This window comes from Mobula hypostoma, chromosome 15 (assembly GCF_963921235.1).
Source record: "Mobula hypostoma chromosome 15, sMobHyp1.1, whole genome shotgun sequence".
In the NCBI taxonomy this organism is placed as follows: Eukaryota; Metazoa; Chordata; class Chondrichthyes; order Myliobatiformes; family Myliobatidae; genus Mobula; species Mobula hypostoma.
This window is the reverse complement of record NC_086111.1, coordinates 2,347,930-2,360,158: the sequence shown is the minus strand read 5'-3', so window position 1 is coordinate 2,360,158 and position 12,229 is coordinate 2,347,930. Positions and strand designations below refer to the sequence as shown.

Genomic DNA, 12,229 nt, shown 5'->3' with positions numbered 1-12,229 from the left:
TATCAAGAGGTCTAGGTCAGTGGTTAAAAATAACATATCGCTTCTCATGATTTCCCCCAGTTGCATAACCTGATCAAGAATTATCTTAATTTTAGATGAAAACCTGTGAGTTCAAACACATCCGTCTATGTGTAATATGTAATTTGCTAGTTTAAGTTAGACAGATTTTGTTTATATTTTTAAAAACATCTGATTGTTTTTACTTATTATAAATTTTAAGATAAATATGTTAAGACTTTGTATTTATTTTAGTTATCCAAGAAATTTTGATTTTTGAGATTATTAATACAATGTATGTTATGAGCAATTTTACATTAATAGTAAATGTTTTATTGGATTCTCTTCTCATCATAGGCAAAAATTGAAGAACAATGAATTTGAGAACCTGGACCAACTGGAGTCTGACATGAATCTAATGTTTGAAAATGCCAAACGTTATAACATCCCTAATTCTGCAATCTTCAAACGTGTGTTGAAGCTGCAACAAATCATGCAGGTATAAATATAGCAAAGTAGTATGTTTTAATATTTATGTATTCTGAATAAATTGATTTGAGCTTCTTTACTCCTGAGATGTAATCTTACAGGCAAAGAAGAAGGAGCTGGCTAGGAGAGAGTACACAGATGATGGTGACAGTATGGTATCTTCTGTAACATCTGATACAGGCAGTGGCAAGAGAAAAAGGTAAGATTAAAAATTTTGCAGCATTAAACTGCTTAAAATAGAATATATATCCAAATTATATATCAATGAGAAGCATTAAATATTCATAATCATTTTAAAACTGCAATGCATGATTTCATATAAACTTATTAAATGTAAAATTGTTTAAATACATGGGGAAAATTATTTTAACTGTAGCATAACAGTTGAACTATATTCAAAAGAATTGTAAATAAATGTATTTGTTATTTTATGGCTATGATTGCATGAAAGGGCTTGGGATTTGTATTTTGTATTTCCTGACTTGTCACTGGAGTCCAGTAATTTCATGGTTACCAAATCTTGATATTTTAAATGTTGATGGTTACAACACACCTACAGATTGGTGAATAGTTATTAGAATGAGATTCAGCAATGTTTTCTCTTATTTCAGTAAGTTGTTTACTATTGTTGAGAGCATTTTTATTAATTTTCTGCTGTATAAATCAGAAATACAGTTTACAGTATTATATGTGATTTGTGTGACCACATTTCCAAATAAAAGGAAAATACTGCTAACACTAGGCTAGGTTATTGTGAACCACTTATTTTGCTGGAATGTGTATATTTTAGAAAGTAAATAATTGTATATTGAGAGAAGATAATTCTTACGCAGTGAAGTAAGTGGATGAAGGTTAATTAATGATTAGTAACATTTTTAAGCAGGTATACACTTTGGTCCATCTATTCAGAGCATTCCCTTAGGGAATTTCTAAAAAAATATATTTGGTTACATTTATTAATGGCTCTGATTTGCCAAAATCTTTATGGATGTAATAATAAAGGGTTGTCATCTTTGAATGCTGTTTAAGTTGGAGCAGTGAACAGTGAAATTCTTATTTTAATAATCATTGATTGTGGTGTTAATTTGGTCGTATGGATCAATGTCTCCTTCCTTGAATGATCGATTGTAAATTCTGATTTGTAGCATTGTATATGCCTCTAGTTTTAGCACATCTTAGCACAGGCTATAATGTGAAATTAGCTCCAAAATTTTCTTCAGTCCTAAAAAGTGTTCATTGTTGTTGAAGGCACAGAACTAAAAATTCATTTGTGCAGTGCCAAATGAGGCATGGTGTTGAATAGGTTGAAAGTTCTCACAGATCCCAAGTGAAGCAATTTTAGGCATTTTTCAGGGTGTCTTGGCATCCATTGTTGCCTTGTGTCTTTATTTTTAGGTATGTATGTTATGTTCACTGCTGTTTTTCTAAAATGAGTTTTGCTCAGTAGATGACACAGAAGTGTAAAGCCGTGATTCAGTAGTGACATTTTTCAGTTACATTGTTCTGTAAGAGAAAAGCTTTTGACTTTCAAAGGAGCCAGCTTTTACTAATGCTAATTGTCCAGTATTAATACCACATAAAGGGCTAGTCACACTCAACCTACCAGCAAGGCTGCTGCATACCAGTCTGCAGTGTACTCTGTACGTTGCTCACTGACCCATCCTTACCTCTGAAACCAGTTTGCTGGAAACTAAACAAACAGATAGCGGGGATTTGTCATGATCCACTACTTCTATCCAGATATATAATGAATCTACAACAAGCTGCTCCCAGGAACTGCAGACACCCAAGGAAGTCATGTTGCAGGATGCGTACCTGAGGTTGTCACCCATAATATTACCATCCATGGTTTATAGGGAATCAGGATTTTATGTGCACTTTTTAGAGGAACATTGTTTTGACAGGCTGTGCTTCCACATGTTCCACTAAAATTTGGAACCAATCAAAACTCGCACAGGTGCCTGGGCTTCTCTGCAGCTTGAAGTCATCTTCTCTGCACCTTCACTATCAAGTACCTGGCCTAAGGATTATTCCAGGCTGCATTACATATTGCACATCTCGTTGTTTGCAGATCACAGCTGTTCAGCATCTTGTGTCCTCCCTACACCTTGCTACGTTTTCTTTTAAGTTTTTTGATAAGCAGGTATCAAACTTTGTACTGCATAGTATGTGGTGGCATCCACAGTTCTTTAGGGTAGAGAACTATGAAGAATCACTGTCCTTTAGATGAAGTATTTTGTCTGTGCTGGACCTTTGGTTTGAAAATGTGGTTCCAAATTCTAGATTCCTCAACCAGGACAAGCTCCACCTCTTGTGTCTTTCTTGACAAATGTACAGTAGTAAGGATGGTTTCAGTGAGATCATCGTTTGTCCCTTTGAATCAGGAATTCCCAACTTTTTTTTAATGCCATGAGCCCCTACCATGAAGCCAGAGGTCCATGGACCCCAAGTTTGGAATCCCTGCTCTAAATTCTAGAGGGTACAAGTCCAGTCTGCTTAATCCTTTCTGATAAATCCCTCATCCAGGAATCAATCTGGTGAACCTTTGTGGCAGTCCCTGTATTGTATGTATCCTATCTCATCTGGGGAGATCAGACATATTTCAGTTGTAATCTTTCCAGGAACTTCTGTAAGTACAGTCTGACCATAAAAGCGATATATCTTTTGCCTTCCTAAGTGTTTTTTTTTACTGAGCTACGTACAAAAACACTCAGGTCCTTTCAAGCTCTCAATATTTAAAAAATAACAGATTTATTTCCTCCTAATATGTTAAATCTGAAGCACTTTTTCACATTCTGTCCATCAAAGTGACCTCACTTAGCCTAGCCTTTGAAGTTTCTCTACCTCCTCACAACCCAAAATGTCAATCAGCTTTGTGTCGTCAGCCAATGTGGACAACTCATTTGTCTCCCTCTACCCTCACCACTCCCAACCCATTAGTTTTGATTGTTTAAACAGCGGGGCTTAATCCAAATCTCTGAGGCACTTTACTGGTTCTAGCATCTAATCTGCCTGTGGCTAATTTATACAAAATCCTGGTGGAATGCAGCAGGCCAGGCAGCATCGATAGGAAGAAGTACAGTCGACGTTTCGGGCCAAGACCCTTCGCTGCGTTCCACCAGCATTTTGTGTGTGTTGCTTGAATTTCCAGCATCTGCAGATTTCCTCGTGTTTGTGGCTAATTTATCCCTGCTTTCTGTTAACTAGTCTTCATACAATGCCAGTTACTCTACAATTCTCTTTCAAATGTCACAATCTGTTCCCCTTGGTTACATCTGTGACAAGTATGTGTTAATCGTCAAGCATGGTGCTTATGTCCTTGGAATAAGTCGTCAGATAAAAGTGTATAATGGTAATTTGGTGCCAAACTGGAGCTCCATTTGCCATCAAGTACCATGATCCTTGTACAGTTGATATCTGTTCAACAGTGGGAGGCACCTCTCCCACCTTTGCTCAAGCAGCACTTTCAAAAAGGATTGCAATTACTTGCAGATTAATTGTTATTTGATTTTTGAGCTGAAATAAAAGTGATTTTACAAGTTTTTCAGAACTGCTAAAATTTGCAAGAAGTGATGTATACCAGTTGTAGTCTTTATTTTAACTTAATTTTTGATTAAGCAGTTACTCCCAGACTTGGGTGCAATTTTAGGCATTCCCTTGGACACACCAGACAAGTTATTTGATGGGTAGAGACTCTCGGCAAGAGGCCATATCCATACAGGTTATAAGTTTCCTACATGAACTATAGTAAAGGATCTATACTTTAAGTATTCCTCATTGAAGTATGATGTCAGTTGCTGCTACAGTTCTCAACTTCTCCAGTGAAGTTACTGATGCACTATCTATTGCTCCTCTTTTCCCTCATGAGGACATGGAAAGCTTGTGTGGCTTCCTGAAGTCTGCAGACTTTCCATGATGCAAAGAATACCTTGAAACACCAAACGATGACAACTGAGGAACTAAAGCCAGCAAAGCACTGGGTGGGATCATCATAGTTCACTAGCTGACACAGCCTGGCAGCTAGCTACCAGTTGCAGTTGCTGGGTTTCTTGTAATAAAGATGGAATATGTGCACTTTTAATAGAATTTCTATTGTTACTTGGTGAATGGTTGTGATGTGGTATTATTTATAGTGATTTGAGTTAATTATGCAGTTGGTGGAATGTTGCTTTGGGGATGTCACTGACCTTGACATCCCATCTGAATATAAATTGGCACTGATCACAGGAGTTTTTTCTTCCACTAACTTAAATATCTGTCTTGAGGGTCACATGGTACCCTGCTGAAAAATGGTGTTACTCTGCGTTCACCAGCAACTTTGATGTGTGTTTCTCTTCTTCCTGCTTTGGAAAACCAGGAAACGTGCTTTCTCTTATTTTGTGCCACTGCTAAATATTTCAAATGCCATTTTAGATGCATCTTGCACCTTAATAAAGACTAGCTTTACTGCTGTTACTTGCACACAAAATTGTGTTCTTGCTTATTCATTAAATATTATTTTCTGCACTGCCTGTATAGATTGAATAGGGTTAGATTACTGCTGCATTCACAAATTATCAGAAGTATTCACAAACCATTAAAAGATATTTAAATTACGATAAGTATGTTAAGATTAATGTAAAAACTGAAGCACTTAAAACAATTAAATATTTATGGATCGATAAAATTTTTTAAATGAATTACACGAACTTTGCTCTATGTCTAATCTCACACAGGTTCAGTGTGTAGATTAGCTATTTTTAGTTATAGAAAATTGAAATTACCTTCCCCACTTAAACACTATGGTTTTGAAGAAAGTGTTGAATATCCCTATGCTATTTTACACACACATTAACTTTCACAAGGAGAACAGATAATGTGATTGATTAAATTCACCTTTTTGCCTCTAATAGCAAATGGTAGAACTGTACTGATGAATTAATTCTGTGCTCTGTCAATATTTATAGATTTTTGATTATTTATGAATAATTTTTAGAGATCATGTTGATTGCAATGATAATTGCCTACATTTATTGTAATTTTCAAAATAAATATTGGGCAGTGAACAAGTTGTGTAATCATGCTTAAACATTAATACTAGTACAAAATAGTAAACTTGCATGCAGTGAATGTATTGGTTTTGCATTTTATTCCTTTTTATTTTATTGTTTTTCTCTGAAGACTAATAATTAAGTACACACACAGATCTTTAAATTCCAGCAATAAGAAGCTAGAAAAGATTGGAAAGAAAACTGAATCTCATTTAAAGCACAGACTGAAAGTACTATACAATACAATTGTTGAGTCTCATGATCCAACAACAGGACGAAGATATTGCGATCTATTTTTGATTAAGCCTTCAAAAAAGGATTATCCAGATTACTATAAAGTCATCTTGGAGCCTATTGACCTGAAGATATTGGAGCATAATATACGTAGTGAAAAATATACAAGCGAGGAAGCATTTGTGGATGACTTGAAGTTAATGTTTCGAAATGCAAGGCACTACAATGAAGAAGGTTCACAGGTATGTAAATTAAATATGGTAAGATACAGTATACCTCAGTCATAATTACATAATTCTTTATTATTTCAAGAAGATACAGTATTCCAAGGAACCTGATTATAGATTTTCAGCAGTAAAATACTGAAGTTGTTTTGTGTGGCATTCACACTTCTAATTGAAGTGTGACCTGGGAGGGGCAGACACGAGTTTGTCCGTTCAGGAGCCAAGGTTGGATCGATCTTCATTTGGCATCTCATCCACAGCCATTCCAACATGGGTGTCCCTGAGCTGGCATCACCTGATGGAGTCCTTGAAGCTCACAAGCCTCCACACGATGTCAATGTCCAGGTTGTGGAGGAATACCAGAGTGAAATTTATTTACTAAATGAAAAGCAGACTGCATTATTCTATTAACTTCTGCATTCTGCTGTGTTACAAATTCACATTGGTCTTTTTTTTTTGTAAAGGAAGTCTGACCTTAACCCGAAATTTCTGTGAAAGGTAACATTCTTCTGAGGAGAGTTCAATCCTGATTATTTTATAAGCTGTTTATTGATCAGTGTCAGTAGTGCTTCTTGTAATCAATTGCTAAAGTATCTATCTATCTGCTTGGTTTAACAATGTATTTTGTAGCCTATAAAAAGTTAGGAGCAAGAAGTAGTAACTTCTTGGGAATGACATTAAATGAGCTAGTACTTAGATCAGTATGAATGGCAAAAGTTGAAATTGACAAATTTTAATGTTGATACTCCAATCTGACGTGTAATTCCATATGTGGAAAATACTTATGCAGCCCTGGCCTACTGAATCACCAAACAATATCTCGTTATGGTTTCAATAGTACTGTTTTAATGAAAATTGTTGAATTACTAAACAGGTGTACAATGATGCCAATATACTGGAGAAAATTCTAAAAGATAAAAGAAAAGAATTAGGCCCTTTACCCGATGATGAAACAGCTTCACCTAAACTGAAACTAAGTAAGTGATCAACAATGATTTTACTTGCTGTCTTGGTTAGGTTTCATTTGAAAATATATTTGTGGACATAAATATATATATTTCCTTACAACTGAGTATGAGGCCTTTTGACTCAAGTCTGTGCTGACTCTCAGAATAACCCATTCCCCAGTAACCCATTCTTCGTTCTTACTCCATCCCCACCCCTTCATTTTTCCACCAGCCACTTATTTGCAGTCACCAATTAAGCTAACAATCAGCACACCTTTGGGATTTGGGAGGAAATTTGAGTACCTGAAAAAAAAATCCAACTCGTCATAGAGAAAACATGCAAACTCCGCATAGCCAAGGATGTGATTGCATTGGATAGATTTTGCCAGAAATGGAGGACTTTGGTTAAGGGGAAAGATTGATAGACTAGGTTTATTTTCCTTTGAGTGAAAGAATGATTACCTGGTAGAAGCATGTAAGATTATGAGGGGCCAAGATACTCAAAATCTTTATCCTATGTTAGGGGTTGTGAAGAACTTGGTTTAAGTGGCAGTTGAGGAGGTCTTAGACACACAAGGCAAGATCTCCTGGTGGCTATCCATTTCAATTTGACTTCCCGTTCCTGTTCTGACATGTCTGCCCATGGCCTCCTCCACTGGTACGATGAGGCCAAATTCAGGTTGGAGGAACAATACCTCGTATTCTATCTGGGTAGCCTCCAACCTGATGGCATGAACATGCGATTTCTCTAATTTTCAATAATTTCTTCACTCTCCCTCCTCTGATTTTCCATTATCCATTCTAGTTATCCTCTCACCCCTTCACACCTGCCCATCACATTCCTTTGATTCCCCTTCTTCTTCAGCCCTTTACCTCCTCCACCTATCTCTACCCAATTTCTTACTCAATCCTTCTCCTCCATGCACCTACCTTCTCTTTTCTTTCTTTTTAAATCTTTTTATTGAGTAAGTATACAAAAAAGGTAAGCCATATAAACATTAATACAATGTTAAAGTATAATAAAATTCCAAAAGATAACAATACCAAAAAGAAAATACTACAAACAATGTAATTTAAGCATAAGAAACCAAAATAACATAATAGTATACTAGATTTTATATATATCAATGGAAAAAAAGAAAAAAAAACCCCAAAAAAAAAACCCACCGTGCAACTAACTAAAAGCAAAGCAAAGCAATGGGCTAACTTGAAACCAAACAGAGTTAAACTTAAAATCACGTCCTCAATCCCGACCTCCATTAAAACAGTGAAAAAAAAACAAGAAGGGTAAATATTACATTAAATGAAAATATCGAATAAAAGGTCCCCAAATCTGTTCAAATTTAAATGAAGAATCATGAAGGTTACTTCTAATTTTCTCCAGATTCAAACATAAAATCGTCTGAGAAAACCAAAAAAAGGTAGTTGGAGCATTAAGCTCTTTCCAATGTTGTAAAATACATCTTTTCGCCATTAAAGTAAGAAATGCAATCATTCTACGGGCTGAAGGGGAAAGATTACTAGAAATTTTAGGTAGTCCAAAGATAGCAGTAATAGGGTGAGGAGAGATATCTATATTTAATACCTTAGAAATAATATTGAAAATATCTCTCCAAAAAGTTTCCAAAGTAGGGCAAGACCAAAACATATGAGTTAAAGAGGCTATCTGCCCCGAACATCTATCACAGAAAGGATTAATATGCGAGTAAAAACGCGCTAACTTATCTTTGGACATATGTGCTCTATGCACCACTTTAAATTGAATTAGGGAATGTTTAGCACAAATAGAGGAAGTATTAACTAATTGTAAAATCTGCCCCCAATCATCCACAGAAATGGTAAGCCCCAATTCCTGTTCCCAATCTACCCTAATCTTATCAAATGGAGCTTTCCTGAGTTTCATAATAATATTATAAATCATAGCCGATGCACCTTTCTGACATGGATTAAGGTTAATTATCGAATCTAAAATATATATAGGAGGAAGCATTGGAAAGGAAGGAAGTATAGTACTTAGAAAATTTCTAACTTGTAAATATCTAAAAAAATGTATTCTTGATAGGTTATATTTATTAGATAATTGTTCAAAAGACATAAGGGAACCATCTAAAAATAAATCCAAAAACCGTAAAATACCCTTAGTCTTCCAAGTTTGAAAAGCGCGATCCGTAAAAGAGGGAGGAAAAAATATGTTACCTAAAATAGGAATCGCTAACCCGAATTGATTAAGATCAAAAAATTTTCTGAATTGAAACCAAATACGCAAAGCATATTTAACGATCGGGTTAGAGACCTGCTTAAGGCGTTTCGAATCAAAAGGAAGAGATGAACCTAAAATAGAACCAAGTGTATAACCCTGAACAGATTGTAATTCCAATGCTACCCATTTAGGAATAGATAGTATATCCCGGTCAAGTAACCAAAATTTCATATGTCGAATATTAATAGCCCAATAATAAAATCTAAAGTTAGGTAATGCTAAACCTCCATCTCTCTTAGCTTTCTGTAAATGTATTTTACCCAGTCTCGGATTCTTATTCTGCCAAATAAATGAAGAAATTTTAGAGTCGACTTTATCAAAAAAAGATTTAGGAACGAAAATTGGTAATGCCTGAAACACATATAAAAATTTTGGCAAAAAAAACATCTTAACTGCATTAATACGACCAATCAAAGTTAAATATAAAGGAAACCATTTAGATGAAAGTTGAGTAATATGGTCTATTAATGGTAAAAAGTTAGTCTTAAATAAATCTTTATGTTTACAAGTAATTTTAATCCCAAGATATGAAAGGTAATTATTAATCAATTTAAATGGAAATTTATAATATAAGGGAAGATGTTTATTAATCGGAAAAAGTTCACTCTTACTAAGATTTAATTTATAACCTGAGAAAAGACCAAATTGTGCTAATAACTCTAAAACAGCAGGAATAGATCTCTCAGGATTAGAAATATATAAAAGTAAATCATCAGCATAGAGTGATAATTTATGGGACTTTAATCCCCGAGTTATCCCAGTAATATTTGAAGATTCTCGAATAGCAATTGCAAGAGGTTCTAATGCAATGTCAAATAATAGGGGACTAAGAGGACAGCCTTGTCGAGTACCACGAAAGAGAGGAAAAAAAGGTGAGTTTAAAGAGTTAGTACGAACCGAGGCTACAGGGGAGTGATATAACAGTTTAATCCAGGATATAAATTTCAGGCTAAAATTAAACATTTCAAGCACCTTAAATAAATAAGGCCATTCTACTCTATCAAAAGCTTTCTCGGCATCTAAAGAAATAACACACTCAGGAACATTTTGTGAGGGAGTATAAACGATATTTAACAATGTACGAATATTATAAAAAGAGTAACGACCTTTAATAAAACCCGTTTGGTCTTCCGAAATAATAGAAGGAAGTACTTTTTCTAGTCTATTTGCTAATAACTTAGAAAAGACTTTAGAATCAACATTTAATAAAGATATTGGTCTATAAGATGCACATTGAGCAGGGTCTTTATCCTTCTTTAGTATTAAAGAAATTGATGCTCTATTAAAAGATTCCGGAAGTTTACCAAGTTTCAAAGAAGCCTCAAAAACCTTATAGAGCCAGGGAATCAATAAAGAAGCAAAACATTTATAAAATTCAACGGTAAACCCATCAGGGCCAGGAGCTTTCCCCAGATTCATAGAAAAAATAACATTCTTAATCTCATCCATTGTAATGGAAGTATCTAATAAAGAAGACATATCCTGTGAAATCTGAGGAAAGTCTAACTTATCTAGAAAATCATTCATATATTTAGAATCTCGAGGAGACTCTGATTGATATAAAGAAGAATAAAAATCACAAAAGGTTTGATTAATCCCCACATGATCCAATATCAATCGATCATTTTGGTTATAAATCTGATTGATTTGAGATTTAACATAATTAGATTTCAATTGATTAGCCAGCAGCTTGCCAATTTTATCACTGTGAACATAAAAATCACTTCTTGTTTTCTTTAATTGGTTTACAATCGAGGACGAGAGTAGTAAACTGTGTTCCATTTGAAGTTCAGTTCTTTGTTTGTATAGCTCCTCAGAAGGAGCCATAACATATTTCTTATCAATTTCTTTAATCTTGTCCACAATTGCCATCTCCTCCTGCTTCTGTTTCTTCCTCAAAGCAACGGAATACGAAATAATCTGACCTCGAATATAGGCTTTAAAAGTGTCCCAAAGAGTGTTAACCGAAATATCTTCTGTATGGTTAATTATAAAAAAAAAGCTCAATCTGTTCATTCATAAAATTAACAAAGTCCGAGTCCTGAAGCAACAGCGAATTAAAACGCCATTGTCTATTGTTTGGTATATTGGCCATAATTTTAATAGAAAGCTTAAGTGGAGCATGATCCGAAATGGTTATAGAATCATAATCACATTTAATCACTGAAGGAATGAGACGAGAATCAATAAAAAAATAATCAATTCTTGAATAGGAATGATGAACATGTGAAAAAAAGGAAAAATCTTTTTCCTGAGGATGCAGAAAACGCCAAATATCCGTCGACCCAGAATCAGAAAGGAAAAAATTAATCAAATTTGCAGATTTATTAGGTAAAGTCCGTAAAGGAGCTGAACGGTCCAAAGCTGGAGATAAACAGGTATTAAGATCTCCGCCCCAAATCAATGAAAACTCGTTCAAATTCGGAAACTGATCAAACAATGATTTATAAAATTCCGGACAATCCATATTAGGAGCATAAACATTAACCAAAACTACTTTTTTATTAAATAGTAAACCACTAACCAATAAAAATCTACCATTCGGATCAGAGATAATATCCTGTTGTATAAAAGTAACTGAGGAATCTATAAAAATAGAGACGCCTCGAATCTTAGCATTGGAGTTCGAATGAAATTGTTGTCCCTTCCAGAATTTGAAAAAACGTAGTCTGTCCCCCCTCCGTACATGGGTCTCTTGTAAAAATAAAATTTGTGCTTTAAGTCTCCGGAACACTTTAAAAACTTTTTTTCTTTTAATAGGATGATTAAGACCATTAGTATTCCAGGAGACAAAATTAATAATAGACTCCATAAATCCTAAAGTCAACCCACAACAGGGAGGATTGACAATAGGCGCGACCCACAAACCCGGAGAGGGAACAGAACATACAAAAGATACCGGGGAAAAGGACGCAACCAGTACTTCAATAATGTATATAGCCCAAAGAGAAACAAACTAAAACGTGAAGCCCCTCCCGCCACCCCCCAGCCCAAGACCCCAAGGCAAAATCTAAAGCAGACCCGCCAGAAAGAAGCAAGCGCTAAAAC

At 35.0% G+C, this 12,229-nt stretch overlaps 1 protein-coding gene across 10 annotated transcripts in view; it reads left to right on the top strand.

Annotated features, from left to right (window-relative positions):
* Positions 1-12,229, top strand: part of pbrm1 (polybromo 1) — a 93,054-nt gene that overhangs the window by 32,097 nt on the left and 48,728 nt on the right. For 5 of the 10 annotated variants that reach the window (XM_063067601.1, XM_063067598.1, XM_063067602.1 and 2 more), the window contains 4 exons: positions 355-496; positions 588-685; positions 5,647-5,992; positions 6,849-6,951. In XM_063067601.1, the coding sequence (XP_062923671.1) occupies positions 355-496; positions 588-685; positions 5,647-5,992; positions 6,849-6,951 (689 nt within the window). Of the gene's footprint in view, positions 1-354; positions 497-587; positions 686-4,354; positions 5,577-5,646; positions 5,993-6,848; positions 6,952-12,229 lie in introns of those variants that run through there. The other 5 variants (XM_063067607.1, XM_063067600.1, XM_063067599.1 and 2 more) reach the window with 4 other exon arrangements.